Source organism: Balaenoptera ricei, chromosome 7, assembly GCF_028023285.1.
Source record: "Balaenoptera ricei isolate mBalRic1 chromosome 7, mBalRic1.hap2, whole genome shotgun sequence".
NCBI lineage: Eukaryota > Metazoa > Chordata > Mammalia > Artiodactyla > Balaenopteridae > Balaenoptera > Balaenoptera ricei.
The window spans coordinates 110,660,317-110,682,754 of NC_082645.1; the positions used below are offsets into that span (position 1 = coordinate 110,660,317).

The 22,438-nt window shown below is 39.9% G+C and overlaps 1 protein-coding gene across 11 annotated transcripts in view; it reads left to right on the top strand.

Annotated features, from left to right (window-relative positions):
- Positions 1-968: 968 nt before the first annotated feature.
- Positions 969-22,438, top strand: part of AGFG1 (ArfGAP with FG repeats 1) — a 70,968-nt gene continuing 49,498 nt past the window's right edge. For all 11 annotated transcript variants that reach the window (XM_059928848.1, XM_059928849.1, XM_059928851.1 and 8 more), the window contains exons 1-2: positions 969-1,217; positions 19,222-19,315. In XM_059928848.1, coding sequence (XP_059784831.1) covers positions 1,051-1,217; positions 19,222-19,315 — 261 coding nt within the window. In that variant the 5' untranslated portion in view covers positions 969-1,050. The remainder of the gene's footprint in view (positions 1,218-19,221; positions 19,316-22,438) is intronic.

The following is a 22,438-nucleotide window of genomic DNA, read 5'->3' on the forward strand; positions in this document are numbered from 1 at the left end:
GAGATCCCAGATAAAACACAGTAAACACTAAAGGAGTAGGATTTTAAACAGCTAGAACTATGAAGACAATACAACACAGCCATTTCATGGAGAGTGACTTTCCAGGAACGTGGAAATATTCACAGGGAAATCCTGCACTTTCCAGGCTGCATGGCTGCATCATGGATGCCGTGGCCTTCCACGTGTAGCAGTGGTCCTCGGCCCCGTTGATTTCACTTCCCTCTATCATCGCTCCACATACGGCAACGTCAGGGGAGTTTTGGTTGCCACAGCTGTGGGAGGGATGGGGAGGTCGTTCTGGCATCTAGTGGATAAAGGCCAGGGATGACGCTCAATATCCTAACACCGCACAGGATAGCCTCCACACCAAAAAATTAACTAGTCCAAAACGTCAACAGTGGCATGGTTGAGAAACCCCGCTGTAGAGAGAACAGCAAGGATCAAGGGTCCTGAGTCAGGAGGGAGCTTGCTGGGTTCGGGATACATATGGAAATCCATTGAGGCTGAATAAACCAGGATGAAGTGAGAGAGGGAGGCTGGGCTAGATGATGGAGCGCTGTTTAGGGCACACGGTGAGGAACTTGGAATTATCCCCAAAGCAGTGGGCAGCCCTTGGAGAGCTTTAGGCAGCGGGGGAAGGCAACCCAAGTAATGCGCTTAGCCCTGTAAGCGTGGCCGCAGTAACTCCTCCTGGCCAGCAGAGGGCGCCGGCCGACACTTGGCCTCCGGCCGCCCGGGGCGGGCTTTCTCTTGCCGTCCTCCTTCCTCGTCTTTTCCCCTCAGGAGAAGTCGGGAAGGTGGCGGCGGCGGCGGAGGCGGCGGCGGTTGTCCCAGCCGGGCCGGTTGGTGTGGCCCGTCAGCCCACGCTCCGCAGCGTCCGCGCCGCGCCCAGCCCAGTCGAGTCCCGCCGCGGCGGCCGGGTCCGGCGCGGGCGGCGCGCGCTGACGGAAGGCGGCGGCCGCGGCCAGGGCGGCCGGTGGGACCGCGGGTCCCCGGCGCAGCGCCGCCCGGCTCCCGGCCCTGCCGGCCTCCTCTCTCAGCGCCGCAGCCATGGCGGCCAGCGCGAAGCGGAAGCAGGAGGAGAAGCACCTGAAGATGCTGCGGGACATGACCGGCCTCCCGCACAACCGAAAGTGCTTCGACTGCGACCAGCGCGGCCCCACCTACGTGAACATGACGGTCGGCTCCTTCGTCTGTACCTCCTGTTCCGGCAGCCTGTGAGTGCGGGGCCGCCGGGCGGGCGGGGGGCCCTTCCCCGGGCGTGGGGAGCGGGCGGCTGGGTGGGGGTCCTGCGGGGGTCCGGCCGGCGGCGGCGGTTGGGGCGCGGGCTCGCGGGGCGGGGCGGTTGAGGCCAGGGGCCGGGATGCGCTGGGCCCGGGCCGCCGGGCTGGGGATGCGCTTTCGATTTCGCCGGGCGAGGGTCCAGGCCTGGGGCAGCCTTTGTGGGTGGGGCGTGGGCGGGGTTGGGGTCCGGAGGGGGCGCCCGGCGTGAGCATCTCTGGTCCCCGCGGAGCCGGCGCCGCCTCCCTCGGGCCTCGGCTCTCCCGGGCGCTGACCCGACGGGGCTGCAGGGGAAAGACGGGAGGAGGCTGGGGAGGGCCGTGTGGGTCCTTTGTGTGCCCCGCCTCTCCGCCGGGGCGCGGCGGTCCCGAGCGATACACCTGCCGGGCGCCGTTGCGGGGTGGGGGGGCGAAGCTGGGGTGGGAGAGAGCAGGGACGCTTAGCTTGGGCTTTTTTCCCTCGGGTCGAGAGTACCTAGGTCAGTGCGAGGAAGCCGGCACTTAGGAATAGTAGCGGGATTAAAATGTCTTGATGGCAGAGATGCGATTCCCAAGGGAAAAGTTAGCTAAGCTTAATTGCGGGAGAGGGAGGCAGAGAAAGCAGACGTGAGGTTGCGGGGCTTTAGCTTTATGGTCCAAAGAGAGTCTTGAGGAGTTTGGGGGAAGTTTTAGTGGAAATAAGGTATTGACTCGGAGCTGTGTCATTGTAAATATGGTGGTGGTATCTGTGAGATTTCTCTGTCAATAGCTAAGTGTCCTGGCTGTGTACAGAAATGAGGAGACATGGAAAGACGCATTGTTTCAGAAAAAGGGAGACCACCGTCTTGAATTACTGGGATGGTTTGTATTTCTTCCTCTTTGCTCCATTAAGCTGCGTTTTCATAAGACTTTTGTTGCTGTGATTGAAGGTTTCTTTTGGAGAGTTTGCAGATGATTTTGGAACCGAATAAGTTGCTTTTATATGCTGAATTATTTTGTATTAAGTTATTGATGAAGTGGTAGTTAACTAAATGTTCGTAAAACCTTTGGTTTACCAAACATCTGCTTAAGTTCTTTCACTTGTACCATTCTTTGAAATAAAGTAATTTGGTACCCCACCTCTCCCCCCAAAAACTTTGTAAGAGTAATACTGAGGCAATGGATATATGAGAAAACTCATTCTTGGAAAATGCAAGGTATGCTTAGTAGTGTACGATTTGTTTTTGTTTTGTTTTCTTCTTAAGTTGGGCAAAGAAGCATTATTACTCTTCCATGACTACTATTTCTTCAACAGACATTTATTGGGTGCCTACTAGGTTCTTTGTAAAGCCTTGGGCTGTGCTGATGATTAGAGCAAAATCCTTGTTCTCTTGGTGCTTATGTTCGAGTGGAGGAGATGGGAACACATAATAAGTAATCAAATGAGAAAAATGTCAGGGGCAAGTATGCACTAAAATAGTATGATAGGAGAGACCTTCTCAGAGAGGTCACTTTTATTTTATATATATATATATTTTTTAAATTTATTTCATCTTATTTTTGGCTGCGTTGGGTCTTCGTTGCTGCACGCGGGCTTTCTTTAGTTGCGGCGAGCGGGGTCTACTCTTGGTTGCAGTTCGTGGGCTTCTCATTGCGGTGGCTTCTCTTGTTGCAGAGCACGGGCTCTAGGCCTGCGGGCTTCAGTAGTTGTGGCACGCGGGCTCAGTAGTGGCGCACAGGCTCAGGAGTTGTGGTGCACGGGCTTAGTTGCTCCGCGGCATGTGGGATCTTCCCGGACCAGGGCTTGAACCTGTTTCTCCTGCATTGGCAGGTGGATTCTTAACCACTGGGCCACCAGGGAAGCCGCAGAGGTTACTTTTAGATTGTAGAGTCAAGAAAGCACTCTGAGAAGTTGATAATTAGTGATGTTATTGAAGTACAACACAATCCTAGAGCTAGGTGGCATTTAGGAGATAGTCTGGTTCATTCTTTTCATTTACAAATAAAGACTTAGTTTGTGGGTAACTTTTGGTTTTAAAATGAAGCCAGTAGTCCAGTTTGTTTTGAGTATACTTTTATTATGTGCATAATAAGTATGCCAGTGTTTTTACTAAACACAAGGTCCTTTGATACATTTAAAGTATTTAGTTTGAAAAGTATGTATATATTTACTCTTCTGGATTTCTGACATTTCTGTGTAGCTATTTGCAAGTATAAATTTACTTTATTGCAGCAAATGTGTAGTATGAAAAATATTTACAAATTTCTTCCTAGAGGTCACATTTCCGAAACATTATATATGAAAGGATATCTCGTTATACATGACAATTGTTTATTTTATTGGAATTTAATCTGTAACAGATAGGACTCCATATCTCTGTTCAGTGGTGATTCTACAAATATTTATTGCTCACTTGGCGTCTGTCATGTACTGTGGGAGGCACTGGTCCTCCTTGGATCCCACTATCCTTAAGGAGCTTGCATTCTAAGTATGTAAACATAGTTATGATACACTGTAATATTTCATATCTTTGAGCTATCCCTGAAATATGTAAATGTATAGGGAAAGCTTCACAGAAGATTTGATGCCTGAGCAAAGACCTTTAAAGACAAGATCCACATGGCAGGTGGCTTCATGTAGTTGAAAGAACAAGTACTTATGAGTTAGATAAACCTCGTTTTGAATCCTGGCTCCAGTTATTAACTGTGTGGTACTGAGAATGTTAGTCTCTTTGAGTTTGAAGTTTCTCATCTATGAAAAGGTGAGGATAAGGTTTACCTTATACATTTGGGATGTAGATTAGTTTTCAATATTAGAGATATTGTATGTTTGACATCTCACATGATGCCTGGGATATATAATATCAATAGCTCCCCAGTATATGAGGGGCATTATTAACAAGGGGGACAGGATATTCCATGAGTAGGGAACAGTATGTGAAAGATGCTGAAATGAGAAGCAGCTTTATAAAAAAATCTATCAGTTTGGATTCTTTAGATGTAACTCAAAACCTGACTCAAGTTCGTTTAAAAATATGAGCGGAGGGACTTCCCTGGCGGTCCAGTGGTTAAGACTTCGCCTTCCGGTGTAGCGGGTGCACGTTCCATCACTGCTCAGGGAGCTAAGATCCCACATGCCTCCAGGCCAAAAAACCAAAAAGCGGAAGCAATATTGTAGCAGATTCAATAAAGACTTTAAAAAATGGTCCACATCAAAAAGTCTTTAAAAATATGAGGGGAATTTATTGTTTGTTTTAAAATAAGACTTTATCCAGCGGTTAATGATGTTGCCTCGATTTTCCCCATCCAAAGATGGCTGCTCCCAGCTCCTGGGGCTACGTACTGCCTTAATTTATTTCATTGTTACAACTTTTCCAGAAGTTGTGATTCCGTCTGGGTTAGCTTAGGTCATATGGCTAAGTAGAACCAGTGCCCTCATTGGATGCGTTCTATGATGACGTTATTGGACCAACAAGAATCTCCAAATAGAGTTCCCAAATCAGAAATCTGGGATCCTTGTGAAGGAAAGAATGGATCCTGGATCAAATGTCTGTTGCAGAAATATTGAAAGGACAGTAATTCCTGAGGAGTTTTTTCTTTGGAAAGCAATAATACAGGAAAATACTTTAAGAATAATATAACTATTGGATTTAATAATAACGTCTTTGCTATTTAGATGACATGGTATAATTGAAAGAATATGAATTTTGAAGCCACATTTTGACACTGCCACTAGCTTTGTGACTTAGGGCAAAGTATTAAGGCCACTATGTGTAGGTTGGCCTGGACCCATCCTCTCAGCCTCAGTTTCTTTATTTGTGATAAAAGATGATAATATATAGCTTAAGGTTGTTCTGAGGATTAAATGGTACAATTCATTGAATATTTATTGAACATATATTATTTTTGAGTATGGGGCTAAGCAGTGGATATACATATATGAACTGAGTCATGTTAGCTGCCGGTCAGAAACCTTGATGTGCCTAAAAAATGCTGATACACAGTAAAGAGTATCTACTATCATGAATTTAAAATTTTAGAGGATAGTCACATGCCTTTTATCATTTATTTAGCAGTATCTTTGTTTAAATAAATCGAACAAGTATCTTATTGTTAATGTTACTAGACTCAGCTGATCTTTTATTTCCTTTTTTTTTTTTCAGATGACTGCACTCTTTGCTTGTATGATGCTTATTTAGAATATGTAACTGAATTCCGATTGTGAAACTTTAAAATAGACTTGAGATAGATGTATTAAACTGTTTGTCACTGAGGTAGAATGGGGTTGTTCTAACAGATTGATTTGTCACTCTTTCTGCTTCTGTCTACAGAAATATTTAGAATTATGAATGGCATTCTGTTACAGCCAACATAAAATATTACCTTCATGTTAAAGAACTTACAGTTGATTTAAAGACTACGTTTAGACCAAATTATTTATTTTGTGGAGAGTTTTAGCATTTGTGTAATCAGTAAATAATATGAGAATTGTTCTATCCTTTAAAAATGATTCATAAACTTTTCAGAGAGAGTTTAGATAAAAATGAAAAATTTGAGAAACACCGTGTCCCACTTAATACCAGCCCTTTTATGTGAACAGTGCGTTTAAACTTGGAATTTCACCGGAGGATAAATGTAGACAGATAGTAACTTATACTCTATTAATTTTGTGTGCATTTTGAGTCTTTTGGTGAATCTTATAAGAATTTTGACTTTAAAGTTGGACAGATGAAAAGAGGCATTTGTTTTTATACACTCATTAGCATTTGAGTGGATTGCAATCAAATACCCTTTTGGAACTCTGTTTATAATATTCAGTACCACATGAGCTCACAGTTGGCGGTGATTTATATCCTTAATTCACTTTTCACTTTTTTTAGTACTCTAACCTGGCTACATTCAGTGAGATATTTTGACAACTTCCATTTAGTGTGAGTGGGAAAACTGATACTTTTTCAGTTGTGAAGGGCAGAGGTTTTTTTTCTTTTTTAAACAAATATTCATTAAGTCCAGGCACCAGTACATGTGTTGGGGATACAAAAATTAAAGAAATGAAAAATAAGATAATAATAACTACTAGTTAGAATTACTGAGTGCTCACTCTGTGTCAGGCATTATTCTAGTAACAATCATATAAGGAAAGTACTGTTATTCTCCACAACTTTAAATTGTAAAATGTAGCTTACACTCTTAATGTATAAGAACTTACAGTTGATTTAAATGTTCTTTAAATTTAAAGAACTTACAGCTTGATGTAAATTGTTGTGAATTCTATATTTGAGGGATTTAAATGGTGGATTTTACTTCATTGGATTTTAAAAGGCAGAACAGGTACTTTACGGATGTATCATGCATTTTTGTTTTATAGTTAGGTCATGCTTTTCTTTAAATAGTTTTAGTTAGCTTCAAATGTCTGTTCATTGACTTATTTAGAAACTGTTGCTGTGTATTGTGAGTGTAATGGGATATGGTGCTGCCTGGTTCTGATACTGAGTGTTTTGAGTTTGGCACATAGGTACCAAGGCACTTTTATATCAAGTTCGTATCTGTTCTTCTCTCATTTGTCTGTGAATTTGGATCAGTGTGATTGTAAACACTTTGACCTTTAGTCAGTTTCAAAGTAGTGGTTGTACAATTTATCTAGATTAAATCTATATTAAAATTTTGTGAGTTGGATTACAAATAAAAAGAATTAAAACATTCTTTTAAGGAACTTGCTGATCTCTGGACCTCAATTTAAAATTTATTGCCTCTTTAGAAACCTCTGTATCTAATTTCAGTACACTCTTTGGAAAATAAGCAAATCCCCAGGCTGATAATTTTCAGTCTTCTCTATGCAACATGCATAATGCTTACATTCTTGAGAAGCTTCTGTGGAGATATTCAGGACTAGGTGCCATTACCCTTCCTGTGTTTTCCTCCACTCAGTAATGCATTTCCCAGTCTACATGGTCAAATCGATGATTATCTAGGAATATAAACCTTGGATTCTTCTAATGTATATTAAAAAAGTAAATCATTCATAACTTTGGGTACTTTGTTGATAGGTTCCTCGTGACATTCTTTACAGCCTCACACATTAGAGCTGTTGCCCTAAAGACACCTGATTGGACATGATTAGAATGAAATTTATTAACTTATAGGAGGGATAGGAACCTTATTTGAATTGTTCTATGTATGGGGAATGAGTTTTTGTTTGTTTTTAAGTTAGAACATATTTTTCCAAAGACTCCTGAGTAAGACATGGTCTCTTTTTGATTGGTACCATAACTGCTTTTTAGAGGGAGGGAAGTCATAGTTACACTTTGCTTTTATTCTAGTTGCTTATTTTAAGAGATGAATTAACAAACTGGAGCATGGTGTAAGGAAGTTGATTAGGATAAGGAGATTTGAAATTCTGTATGAGAGGAATATTTGCAGGGACCAGAAGTGTTATTAGCTTAAAGAAGAAAAAACTAGAGAGTGAGGGTGGGGCGCTGTTCATGTAGTCACTGTCTTTGGGTAAATTAAGGCCTTTATGTGGAAAAGGTAATAGGTTTATTCTGTAGGGGGAGATACAAGACCAGGTATGGAAGTTACAGAGAAACATACATGTTTAGAAAAGGAAGAGGAATTTTCCTTGTAGTGTCAGATTCTAAAAATTCTTGTTCTTCCCCCATTTTTTGGTTAAATTTTGCAAGATCTTTGATGGGGGAAGTATGAAAATCAGCAGAACTAATAATGTGGGAAGATGTGAAAACTTCCTCATTTCTCTCTTCTAACCTTTATCTCTTACTCTGTGAATCTTGGTGGCTCTAACTTGGAACAGTTGTGTTCAGTAGGTACTTCTATAAAAAGATGGCTAGTGTCTAGTAAAGAGACCTGATATTTTTGAAATAGGAGGGATTTAAAATTTTAAAAATTCCTCATGTTTTCTAGGAATGTTTTTTCATCAAAGAAACCAGCCTACGTATATGTCAGTTAAATTTGATTTTGAAGGGAAAGAACCATTTATTTTCCATTCTTTTTTATGTTTAGTTTTTTTTTTTTAATTTTATTTATTTATTTATTTATTTATTTATTTTTGGCTGTGTTGGATCTTCGTTTCTGTGTGAGGGCTTTCTCTAGTTGCGGCAAGTGGGGGCCACTCTTCATCGCGGTGCGCGGGCCTCTCACTATCGCGGCCTCTCTTGTTGCGGAGCGCAGGCTCCAGACGCGCAGGCTTAGTAATTGTGGCTCACGGGCCTAGTTGCTCCGCGGCATGTGGGATCCTCCCAGACCAGGGCTCGAACCCGCGTCCCCCGCACCGACAGGCAGATTCTCAACCACTGCGCCACCAGGGAAGCCCCTATGTTTAGTTTTCAATTGAATTTTAATTTTTATCAGAAGAATATATGCACATAGTTTAAAAAGGCCAAGACTTACAGCGAGCAGCAGCAGTCGCCTCTTCCCTTTTCTCTGTTTCTGATTACCATAGACAGTCGGTTCTTTTGTTCTTTATTTACCTTGGTATTTCTAGCTAACATGCTTACAGCTATTTTTTGATTTTTCAATTTTTGCTTTTATCTGTTGACTTCTCTACTGTACAAGAGGGAAGATAAGGCTTTGGCCCTCTTAACACTCCTCTCACTCTCCACCTATACTCTGCATCTACTCCTTCAGTATAACATCACAATTTTTGGTTAAATCACTGTTTAGTATTTACCTTATTGCATCATGTACATACTGTTCTCAGCTAAGTCGTACAGTATATTACTACTGCATTTTCTTTCTTGTACAGCCTTTTCCCCCTGAAGTTTGTAATTGTCTAGGTTTCTTCGCTTGCATTGTTTTCCATGTGTGTATCATTAATATATCCCCAGATAAATTATCTCTGGCTGAGGTATATAACTGTTTTCAATATGACCAGATATGTCAGGTACTTTTTCTTTTTTTCCTGGGTACTTCTGTCATCCTCTGGTCTGGAAATGCTGCTCTCTAGGCCTGCTCCGCAGCTGTCATCCTGGGACTTTCTCCTGCCTTCATTGTGGAAATTCCCTTCATGCCTAACCTGTGTTGAAACCTCTTTTTCCAGGACCCCCGCATTTCCATCAGCCTCCTGATTCAAGGTTAATGCGAGATCAGTTCTGAGAGCTACATGGCTGAAAATGTCTTATTCTGCCCTCACATTCACAAAGGTGAAAATACTTTACCCTTGGAATTTTTAAGGCATCGCTTAATTGTCTTTAATTAATTAATTAATTAATTTTTGGCTGCATTGGGTCTTTGTTGCGGTGCGCAGGCTTCTCATTGCGGTGGCTTCTCTTGTTGTGGAGCACAGGCTCTAGAGCGCAGGCTCAGTAGCTGTGGCGCACGGGCTTAGTTGCTCCGCGGCATGTGGGATCTTCCCAGACCAGGACTCGAACCTGTGTCCCCTGCATTGGCAGGCGGATTGTTAACCACTGCTCTTAGCAGGGAAGTCCCGCTTAATTGTCTTTAATCCTTCAGTACTGCTATTGAGAAGTTTGATTCTATTCTTATTCCTCATTCTTTGTGCCCTATTTTCCACTCCCTCTTTGGGAGTATATATGATCTTTTTATCCCTGCTATTCTGAACCTATATTGAAGTATTTTGGTATAGGTCTTTCTGTTCAATGTCTTGGGCTTTATTTTGGACTTGTCGGATTGGAAACTTACGCTTGGCTAGTTTATAGATATTTTTTCTCCAGTCTTCTTACTGGGGAATAAAAAAAACCTGGCTGTCATTCTTCTAGGCGCAAGTTGAGGGAGGGAACTGGGGGCATAGAACCTATTATCATTCAGTGTGTAGAGTCTCAGATAAGCCTCCATTTTTTAGCATAGTACCCAGTAGTGATCCTCAGCTGTGCCTGAGTCCAGAGTCTGTTTGGTTTAGCCTCTCCAGATCAGATTTTCCTTCAGACTTCTGCCTAGGATTTCTTAGGGGTAGTCTTATGGAAGTAGGGAAACTGGGAATCTATTTTTGACCCTATGTAAATCCCCCAACTTGTGGCTTGATTCCTTTCATGAATCTTCCAGGGGTTCTGTGGTGGGAATCATCTTTAGTTGGCTTCTCCCGCCTCTACAGGAGCATCTGTTTTGGCTTTCTTTAGTTTGCACAGTCAGTTACTGCTGGTAATTTTCTAGATTTTGGTATGCCTTTGGGTTCCTTCTTTGTTCTCTGTTCTTCTCTTTGTGGGTTAATGCCTTTTTATTACTTTGCTATCATTTCAGTAGAGTTTAGAGAGGTAGTAAAGACATTCTTGGGTTTTGTCCACTTTTAGCAAGAATACCTTAATTAGGTTTAAATTGTTGCTTGGTATTATTTTTTAGGTGCTTGCCCTAAATGTTACAAGGACCTTACAGTGTAGTGTTTCTGGCTTTGAAAAACAAAAACCTGAAATAACAATTATAGTTTGCACCATGGGTGTGTGTGTGTGTGTGTGTGTGTGTGTGTGTGTATTTTCAGTGTTTTAAAGTTGGGTTCTGGATAAACTAATATTCTGGACTATCTAATACATACATATCTTGGTATCAAAAATCTGTAGATTTTTGATAACCTGTTAAAGGCATCTTCCATTTGTTGTAGATTTTAAATGTATAATTTTTATAATATGAAACATTGTATGTAATATTTTTACTAAATAACTAAGATTGGAATAGATTTAAATGTCAGATTAGCTTTATTACTTTATGCCAGCATTAACAACCACCTAAATTTCCACAGCCTAGTAAAATATTTTAACCAGCTTTTCCCTCAGCAGGAGAAAAACAATTAATAAAACTAGCTAAATAAGCTTTCTTACCTATTCATCTAGCACACATTGTAATTTGAGTTGAACAAATGGCTATTTGGAAGATTGTTTGAGGCGTAGTTAAGAGTAGCATACTGGTGGACATATGGAATGAGTCACACCATCTGGTTGCAGTCATACCTGGGTGGTGGTCGTTAAAACTAAAACTCCTGGGAATCTGCATATGACTTAATTATACTGCAGAAGCATATTGGGCTCCACCAGTAGATAACTTTGGAACTTCTTGAAACCAATTAAGTGACAAACATGCTTTCAAAATATTAATACTGCTGTTATTAAATGAGCCATTAAAAAAAATTTTTTTTGCACTAAACTGGAGACTTAAAACGTGTATTTTAGGATCCAGAATTGGTGGTACTTCAATATTGGCACAGTAAAAATGATGTGGTTTACTTGCCTAACACTTTCATCCAATAGTTATGACTAATGTCATTACAGTAAAGTGTTTTATAAACACTGGATTCACATGATAGCTAAACTTGGCTTAGCAAAAAAGGGGAAGTGGCACCAGCTTCCAGGAATATATCTTGAAAATAACTAGATAAATGAATAATTCAGTTTTTTTTTTTTTTAAATTATTTATTTTTAATTATTTATTTATTTATTTATGACTGTGTTGGGTCTTCGTTTCTGTGCGAGGGCTTTCTCCAGTTGCGGCAAGCAGGGGCCACTCTTCATCGCGGTGCGCGGGCCTCTCACTATCGCGGCCTCTCTTGTTGCGGAGCACAGGCTCCAGACGCGCAGGCTCAGTAGTTGTGGCGCACGGGCTTAGTTGCTCCGCGGCATGTGGGATCCTCCCAGACCAGGGCTCGAACCCGTGTCCCCTGCATTGGCAGGCAGATTCTCAACCACTGCACCACCAGGGAAGCCCGAATAATTCAGTTTTGATTGAGGATTTCATTCATTTAAGTGATCAAATTTGGTAGATGGAGAAGGTAGTCTGCCAATGAAAAAAATTTAGTTTGTGTAAAAATTGTGGTTCTATAGATAGTAACATGGACTCTTAAGTTGACATACGTTAAAACCAACTTTTTTGTTGTGTAGTTTTCGGAGTCTTAACATCTGTATAGATTCATGTAACTACTACCACAATCAGAACATGGAATGGACCTGTTCAGTTACCCCTCAAGACTCTCTAACCCTTGTCTTTCCTTAACCCCTGGCCTCTACTGATCTATTCTCCAACAACTATAGTTTTTCTTTCTGAGAATGTCATTTATACAGTATATAACCTTTTTAGATTGCCTTCTTCACTCAGCATAATACCTTTAAGATTAATTCAGGTTAGTTGTTATTGGATGGGCCAAAAGGTTTGTTCCATTTTTTCTGTAAGATGGCTTTAGTAGCACTTAGTTGTCTTTAACTTCATTTGAAACAATTTTGTTAGATTGTATGTGGCAGCTGTCATATCAGCATGCATTTAAAAAGACTTACCAAAATTGGCCATTTTAATATTGAAGATGGAAGAAAAAAAAGCAACATTTTCGGCATATTATGCTTTATTATTTTGAGAATGATAAAAATGCAACTGAAACACACGAAAAGATTTGTGCAGTGTATGGAGAAGGTGCTGTGACTGATCGAACGTGTCAAAAGTGGTTTGCAAAGTTTCATGCTGGAGATTTCTCCGTTGGATGATGCTCCATGGTCAGGTAGACCAGTTGAAGTTGATAGTGATCAAATCAAAACAATAAATGAGAACAGTCTACGTTATACCGTGCAGGAGATGGCTGACATACTCAAAATATCCACATCAAGCGTTGAAAATCATATGCACCAGCCTTGGTTATGTGAATCACTTTGATGTTTTGATTGCACATAAGTTAAGTGAAAAAAACCTTCTTGACCGTATTTCCGCATGCGATTCTCTACTGAAATGTAACGAAAACATTCCGTTTTTAAAACACATTGTGACTGGTGATTCTCTACTGAAATGTAACGAAAACATTCCGTTTTTAAAACACATTGTGACTGGTGATGAAAATTGGATACTGTACAACAATGTGGAATGGAAGAGATCGTGAGGCAAGCGAAATGAACCACCACCAACCACACCGAAGGCCGGTCTTCATTCCAGAGAAGGTGACGTTGTGTATACGGTGGGATTGGAAGGGAGTCCTCTGTTATGAGCTCCTTCTGGAAAACCAAACGGTTAATTCCAACAAGTACTGCTCCCAGTTAGACCAACTGAAAGCGGCACTCGACAAAAGGCGTCCAGAATTAGTCAACAGAAAACGCGTAATCTTTCATCAGGATAACACAAGACCGCATGTTTCTTTGATGACCAGGCAAAAACTGTTCTAGCTTGGCTGGGAAGTTCTGATTCATCCATCGTATTCAGCAGACATTGCACCTTCGGATTTCCATTTATTTCGGTCTTTACAAAATTATCTTAATGGAAAATATTTCAATTCCTTGGAAGACTGTAAAAGGCACCTGGAACAGTTCTTTGCTCAAAAAGATAAAAAGTTTTGGGAAGATGGAATTACGAAGTTGCCTGAAAAATGGCAGAAGGTAGTGGAACAAAAGGGTGAATACGTTGTTCAATAAAGTTCTTGGTGAAAATGAAAAATGTGTCTTCTATTTTTACTTAAAAAACTGAAGGCACTTTTTGGCCCACCCAATACATATTCCAGTAGTCAATTTCTCCTTATTGCTGAGTAGTATGTCATTGCTTGGGAGTTTACCCATTCCTCATTTGAGGGACACTTGGGTTGTTTCCAGTTTTTGATACATATGAAACAACCCAGTTGTTTCATACAGATATTTATATACAGATTTTTTGGTGAACACAAGTTTTCATTTCACCTGGGTAAATCTCTAGGAGTAGAATTGTTAGGTCTTATGGTAAGTGTATGTTTAATTTTTTTTAAAAAAAAGACTGTTTTTGTTTGTTTTGATTTGATTTCCCCTTTATACTGGTTAGGAAGCTGTAAATTCTATGTTATTTTATGTTCACTGTTGAAATTTTATTATCCATCCTAACATTCTAGAGTTAATCAGTATTTTAACCTTCCCCTAATAATACAAAGGCTTTAAAAATACAAAGTACTCTCACTTAGGTGTTATTTTTGGTAAAATGTTAAATTTGCCCCCTCCCCTCCACCATACATAGGACATTTTGAAATCAGATGCTATTTGTTTAGATTTGCCAATGTGTTTCCCAGTTGTTTTGCTCACCCCTTTGCATCCCACGACCTTCTTGGGGTTATTTTTCTTCTTAAAGTGTATACAGTCATCCCTTAGTATCCATGGGGGATTGGTTCCAGGATGCCCCACAGATACCAAAATCTGACGATGCTCAAGTCCTTTATATAAGATGCATATGACCTATACACATCCTCCTGTTTACTTTAAATCATCTCTAATTACTTATAATACCTAATAAAATGTAAACGCTATGTAAATGGTCGTAAGTACAATGTAAATGCTATGTAAATAGGTGTAAATACAATGTGAATACTGTGTAAATAGTTGCTGGGCACATGGCAAATTCCAATTTTGCTTTTTGGAACTTTCTGGAATTTTTTTCCCCCAGTGGTTCTGATCTGCAGTTGGTTGAATTCCTGGATGTAGAACCCAGGGACACAGAGAGCCAACTGTATGTTTCTTTCGTGAAGATCTCCTGGGGTAAACTCTGGTTTTTGTTTATCTGGAAATGTCATTTTGATCTTAGACTTCAAAGATATTTTTGCTGAGTTCACAACTTTTTTTTTTTAACTACTTAAAGATAATAATATTCCACTATTTTCTGGTTTCCATTGAAAAATCTTTCAGTCAGATTTTGTTTCCTTTGTCTTTTCTTTCTGAGTGCTTTTAAGATATGCTGTTTATCTTTGAAGTTTCACCCAAATGTTTCTAAGTGTGAATTTTATTTGTCCTGATTTTGATAAGCTGTGCTTCCTATATCTGTAGACGCATGACTTTCATTGGATTTTAAAAAATCTCAGCCATTAGCTCTTCAAATATTGCCTCTCCTTCATTCTTTCAATTCTGTCTCTCAAAAGCAAGAATAACCCCCCCACCCCCGTTTTTTTTTCCTTTTCTAAAAACGCTTGCTTTTTCTGTCTCCTTAAGTGTCTGTGCTGCCTTCTGGGTTATTTCTTATTTCTGTTTTCTAATTCACCAAATCTCTCTGGTGTGTCTTATCTGCTCTTTAACTAATCGGTTGAATTTTTAATTTCCACATTTATAATTTTTCATTTCTGAAAGTTCTGACTTTTAAATTTAATGGTTATTCTGATAATTACACATTTCCTCTTCATTTTTATTCCATCTTTTGTTCGTTTTAACGTTTCCTACATGCTATATTTACTTTGTATTTTGTATTTGATAAATCCAATGGCTAAAGTCTTGGGAAGAGGTGGCATAAAGCTTTTGTTTCTACTGACTCAAGCTCAGTGATTTGTTGTTGTGTGATGATTTTTATTATAATCTCATCTTTTATTGAAATTAATATTTCCAAATCCTGATAGCATAATTTATAAATTAGAAATGCATTTCTCCTGAGAGGATTTGTATATTCTTCTGCGATCTAGGGATACTGCCACCCTGAAGCTACTTAATTCTCCATCCAGGGTCTTGGGTTTAACAGGGATATCTCAGGTTTACCTCTCATCTTGTCTTAGTTATTGTTGGTATTTGCCTTCTGAGCAACACTGAATTTTCTTGTATGACATGGGCCATTCTTCTGGTTTCAGCTCACTCTTTTTTTTTTTTTTTTTTTGGTCTTTTTTTTTGGGGGGGAAGGGGGAATTCTTTGAGAGCCCCCTTACTTTCTAGAAATGTTAACAATTAGGGTTTTTTTTTTCTTTTAAATAATTTATGGGGTATCATGTTTTAGCAGAGGAACCTTTCAAAATATCTAGTCTGCTATACTATTGTAAGTAGAAATTAATGAGATTAGATATGCAAAGTGCCAGTCTAGGTTACTTTACAAATATTAATTTCTTTCTGTCTTATTAAATTATATTTTGTCTACCAATTTGTATAAGTGTGCTTGACATCATATGGTTACTTTTTGTGGACACTTTCTTTAATCTCTTCTAAGGGTTTCTATTTTCTTTTATTCTGGAAATAGTAAATTTATGGGAAAATTTAAGTTTTTTGTTGTATATGAGGTAAATGTGTAGAATGTTCTATAGAAGATTGAACCTAGGTAGAATTTATATCTCAGTAGTGATCCAAAGGAATTCTGCTTCTTTCTTCACTTGGTAGTTAACATATTTGGTATATTTAGAGCGGTGGTTCTCAAGTAGAAGGTCTCTGCTGTCCCACCCCACACCCCTGAGGGACATTTATCAGTATCTTGAAGCATTTTTCATTATTCCTACTGGGTTGGGCATGCTTCTGGCATTTAGTGGGTAGAGGCCAGGGATACTGCCCTATCTCCTGCAGTGCACAGGACAACCCCCTCATGGTAAAGAATTCTCTGGCCCAGTATGTCAGTAGTGCCTGATTTAGAGCAATGAGGTAAAGATAAATTGTTGATGCTGGTGGCTATATTTGGGAGGAAAGTTTTCCAGGTTTTTTAGAAAAACTGAAAGAAAGCCTTAAGAACTGTTCTTTCATTTTCTTTCTGTAATTCTTCAGCACAGACATTCACATCCATAAAGCCAGGACTAAAAGTTCAAATTTTTTGACTACTACTAGTTAATTGAATTGTTTATTATTTCTTGCAGTTTTTTTTTTCTGTTACAGAATAAGTAACAAGTTTTCATTGTGGAAAACTTGGAGAGAATAGAAAATTATAAGTAGAAAAAAAAATCAATCAGTTCCATAATCTATAAGCAAAGACTGTTAACATTTTGGGGTATTTAGTTTGTGTGTTTTCTTTGAAGATATTTTTAATATAGCTTTAGTATTTAGTATAAGCTTTAGCTTATAGTATAGAATACTATATAATTTTCGTCTTAAAAAAAAACAAGCGTAAGTATGCATAGTTGTACAGTTTTATTGTCACTTAACCACTTCCCCTTTCATAATGAAGTGTTTATGTTATTTATTTTTTTTTAGTATGAGTGATGTTTGATGAACAACTTGTACATAGTTAAGTTTCAGATTCCTCCTTTAGAATAGATTCCTAAAATGTTATTACTGGGTCAAAACGCATGAATAAGATTATTCAAATGTTAGTGAATTTATCCTACTGTCATCAGTGTATGAGACTACATTTTTTACTACAGCCTCATCAGTCTGCATTCTTCTTAAGAAATTGATAGAGTCAGCCTTCTATTTTTTTACCAAACTATTTTTTTTTAATTAATTAATTAATTTATTTTTGGCTGTGTTGGGTCTTTGTTTCTGTGCGAGGGCTTTCTCTAGTTGCCGCAAGCGGGGGCCACTCTTCATTGCGATGCGCGGGCCTCTCACTATCGCGGCCTCTCTTGTTGCGGAGCACAGGCTCCAGATGCGCAGGCTCAGTAGTTGTGGCTCACGGGCCCAGTTGCTGCACGGCATGTGGGATCCTCCCAGACCAGGGCTCGAACCCGTGTCCCCTGCATTGGCAGGCAGATTCTCAACTGCTGCACCACCAGGGAAGCCCACCAAACTATTTTATAGTCATGTTATATCCACATACAAAGCTTTTGGAAGCTAAAAAAGGAAAAATTTTTGCACTGAAAATACAGTTAATCTATCAGAATTAATGGAATATAAAAGTAACTAGAGAAACCAATATGAACAAATGTAAAATTTCCTTGGAGTTACTCAATTTATGTAAGTAATCTGGCCTTGCAAAATTGTGTCTACCAGTTTTGTAAATTGAATCTTACTTTAAATGCACTGAGAGAGCGCATTTAAAGAAGCTCTGTAATAGGTCTTCTTGTTAAATGGGAAAATGTCCTGTCATATTTTGGTTATGAGTATGTTATGGTTTTGTTTGTTTCATAAGTGAGAAATTTTGTTCACTTATTTAAGTAATATGAATACCTTCTTTATGCAAAAATGGACATTGTGGTATGGTAGGGCCTTGAGATGTATGAGAGAATAAGCTATACAGTTCAGTGCTTTCATGAGATTACATCTGTATGTAACTTTTAAGAGTCAGGGGGTTCCCTCATTTGATGATTTGAGAAGTAGAGGGATATAATTCATTGCTCCAACTTTCTTATTCAAAACATACACCCTTGTAGCAGTGTTTGACATTACCTTGTTAAAAGTTATTACTTTCCTTTTTTTATTGAAAGGATACTATAAGGGAGATGGAAGGGTAGAGGGTTGGCTGGAACAAGGAGGCAGTATTAGGGAATAAGGAGAGACAAAGATGCTAACTGAGGGAGGGAGCAGAGGAATTTGAGAGAACAATAATAAGTCAATTCCTTTTTAAATTGTTTTGGAACAAGATAGGACTTGTTAGGATAAATATCATAAATGAATAAGCTGTGAATATGATGAATTTAGTCTTATTCTCATAATACAGATGAATTTGTAAAACAAAATGTCCTGCTTTAAAGGAATAATAATGACTTTGCTAAATTTTCACTTTTGGAAATTTAGATGATATCGTTAAAGCCTTAATTTGTGATTGCTAGTTGTAAAGGTACTTGAAAGTAATTCATATGGTAGTTGTTTCTTCATAGTTAAGTTTGGAAGTTTTACTAGGGTGAAATTGCTGTGTTCAGTTTTTCCTACTGTGCAATCTTCATTTCTGTATTTTATGACTTACCAAGAGCTGGAAGGAAAGTAATTTATTAGTTTAAAACTTCAAGCAAAACAACAAAACCTAACTTAACGTTTCTCTACTTCGAAATGTGAAACAGATAACGTCCAAACCTGATATATCATTGTCATTTTCTTAGGAAATATGAAAATATTTAATAATTAATAACTGAATTCTTTACCATTTAGCCCGTTGTATATATATTATTCTCCTTCCATCAGATATACACTAAAGCAATATTTGTGTTTCCAAGAAGCTCATGTGTTACAGGTACTGTTTGCTTCTAACTAGGTGGTTACTTGAATTTATCTTTAAATATATTATTTAGTGTGGGTCTGACTAAATTTACATTGACATATCTATTGTGGGGATTAATAGTTTAAGATAATTTTTAAATATTTGTAGTTTATGGAATGAAAACACTGTTCCAAGTTTAAATGTGCTAATTAAAAATGTTTTGAATTATCTGATACATAATTTTTAAAATACTATAGTTTGTAATAGTAAATCTGTAAAATATTTTATCTTTCAGGCGAGGGTTAAATCCACCACACAGGGTGAAATCCATCTCCATGACAACATTCACACAACAGGAAATTGAATTCCTTCAAAAACATGGAAATGAAGTAAGTGTTTTTTACAATTTTCAACTTTTCTGTTGGTAGTCATTTTAATAAGATTTAATAAGTTGTTTAGAATGGTGAATTTTCACTGTCTAAAAAGTTATTTTTGTATCGTATATTTAGATGTTGTAGAAAGTACTCATTTAATAATGTGTTTAGAATTAATGTCTACTACATAAATACTTTGCCTTAAACCTGAGATGAAACCTGTGTGTAAACTTTGTCAGTATTGAATGTAAAAGGCATTTTTGGAGGACATCTAGTATTGGAGTAACTGTTAGTTTTTGCTTTAAAAGACAAAAAAAAGAGAGGGAGAAAGGGAATTCACATTATGGTATTGTAGTAAACTTTTGTTAGGCTGTTGTATGATCAGCTTTCACTTAAGGACCCCTGTTTCCTTTTTATGTTTTTAACTTTAGATGTATGTGTGATGTTTAATATTGAGCAGGTGCTCAGTAGGGAGGAGGTTAGTAGTCCTGAGGGGGCAGCCTAGCGTCGTGAGGAACTCAGTAGAGCAGGTGCTCAGTAGGGAGGAGGTTAGTAGTCCTGAGGGGGCAGCCGAGCGTCGTGAGGAACTCAGTAGAGCAGGTGCTCAGTAGGGAGGAGGTTAGTAGTTCTGAGGGGGCAGCCTAGCGTCGTGAGGGACTCAGTAGAGCAGGTGCTCAGTAGGGAGGAGGTTAGTAGTTCTGAGGGGGCAGCCTAGCGTCGTGAGGGACTCAGTAGAGCAGGTGCTCAGTAGGGAGGAGGTTAGTAGTCCTGAGGGGGCAGCCGAGCGTCGTGAGGGACTCAGTAGAGCAGGTGCTCAGTAGGGAGGAGGTTAGTAGTCCTGAGGGGGCAGCCGAGCGTCGTGAGGGACTCAGTAGAGCAGGTGCTCAGTAGGGAGGAGGTTAGTAGTCCTGAGGGGGCAGCCGAGCGTCGTGAGGAACTCAGTAGAGCAGGTGCTCAGTAGGGAGGAGGTTAGTAGCCCTGAGGGGGCAGCCGAGCGTCGTGAGGGACTCAGTAGAGCAGGTGCTCAGTAGGGAGGAGGTTAGTAGCCCTGAGGGGGCAGCCTAGCGTCGTGAGGGACTCAGTAGAGCAGGTGCTCAGTAGGGAGGAGGTTAGTAGCCCTGAGGGGGCAGCCGAGCGTCGTGAGGGACTCAGTAGAGCAGGTGCTCAGTAGGGAGGAGGTTAGTAGCCCTGAGGGGGCAGCCTAGCGTCGTGAGGGACTCAGTAGAGCAGGTGCTCAGTAGGGAGGAGGTTAGTAGTCCTGAGGGGGCAGCCGAGCGTCGTGAGGGACTCAGTAGAGCAGGTGCTCAGTAGGGAGGAGGTTAGTAGTTCTGAGGGGGCAGCCTAGCGTCGTGAGGAACTCAGTAGAGCAGGTGCTCAGTAGGGAGGAGGTTAGTAGCCCTGAGGGGGCAGCCGAGCGTCGTGAGGGACTCAGTAGAGCAGGTGCTCAGTAGGGAGGAGGTTAGTAGTTCTGAGGGGGGCAGCGGAGCGTCGTGAGGGACTCAGTAGAGCAGGTGCTCAGTAGGGAGGAGGTTAGTAGTCCTGAGGGGGCAGCCTAGCGTCGTGAGGGACTCAGTAGAGCAGGTGCTCAGTAGGGAGGAGGTTAGTAGTTCTGAGGGGGCAGCCTAGCGTCGTGAGGGACTCAGTAGAGCAGGTGCTCAGTAGGGAGGAGGTTAGTAGTCCTGAGGGGGCAGCCGAGCGTCGTGAGGGACTCAGTAGAGCAGGTGCTCAGTAGGGAGGAGGTTAGTAGTTCTGAGGGGGCAGCCTAGCGTCGTGAGGAACTCAGTAGAGCAGGTGCTCAGTAGGGAGGAGGTTAGTAGCCCTGAGGGGGCAGCCTAGCGTCGTGAGGGACTCAGTAGAGCAGGTGCTCAGTAGGGAGGAGGTTAGTAGTCCTGAGGGGGCAGCCTAGCGTCGTGAGGGACTCAGTAGAGCAGGTGCTCAGTAGGGAGGAGGTTAGTAGTTCTGAGGGGGGCAGCGGAGCGTCGTGAGGAACTCAGTAGAGTAAAGGTTTGCAGGGGAGCCTTTTCTTTCTACTCTGCTTTAATGGGCTTCCAGGAATTCCATTCTGTTTGTTTGCTTTCTTATTTTAGTTCCATGTTTTTTTATTAGTAAAAGTGGTGGTCTACTATTTTTTTAAAAATCTATAAAATTAACAGCGAAAGCAAGCATGTTTTATATTTTATAATCTTGGGGCAAGGATGAGCCAGTCAACCCAATTGATCAGTAATAGCCATTATTATTTAATAGACACTTTAATCACTTCCTAGAAAGGAAATATTACTTTAGTTGTACTACAGTGGTTGCATGTTTTTGTTTTTGGGGGGTTTTTTTGCACGTTTTTGATATGACACAGAAAAGAATTTAAGTCTTAAGATTTTATTAATTTCAATCTTCTTTTTCACCCTCAGAAGATATGTGCAAGCGTTTTGTACTCTTCCTCTTTTTTTCCCTAACACTTTGATAGTAGCGTCTTGAACTTGCTTGTCTACTTGTGATTCATGTGTGTATATGGTTCTAAAGTAGTAAAGAAGTGTAAATTTAAGATTATGAAATATTTTTAAATACACGATTTAGAGAATTGAGCACACACTTTGAAGTTTCCAGATTTTGCCGATAAAAAATTATCTTGAGTAATCAAGTTCCAGACTGATGTAGGTACATTACAGGAAAATCTAAAGCAAGATGAAAGGGCAGAAGGTGTGTAATGACAGTGAGTGTAGAAATGTATTTTTGGATTAAAGGACAATTTGAACTATTTGTATAAAGTTTGGGATTAGCCTAGCAGTGCATATTTTAAATTACTTTCTTAGAATTTTGGCCTTCTATACAAAATTTTGGACATCAGAATGGAGTCAGAAATGAAAAAATATTATCTGTTCTTAGATTAAAAATCTATTGACAGTAGATAAAGTCAGAGTAGTAGAACTGGAAAGGTAACAAACAATGCATTGGAGAAGTAAGTAAAAAACATTCAAACCTGTCAGTAGATAAGATTAGGTGGAGACTGGTTCCCGAATACTACGATTGAAGGACCTTTTTTTCCTGAAATTGTGGGAAGTACAGTTGACATGAGATTTACTCTCTTAAAAAATTTTTAAGTGTAAAATGTAGTATTGTTAACTATAGGCAAAGTGTTGTAAA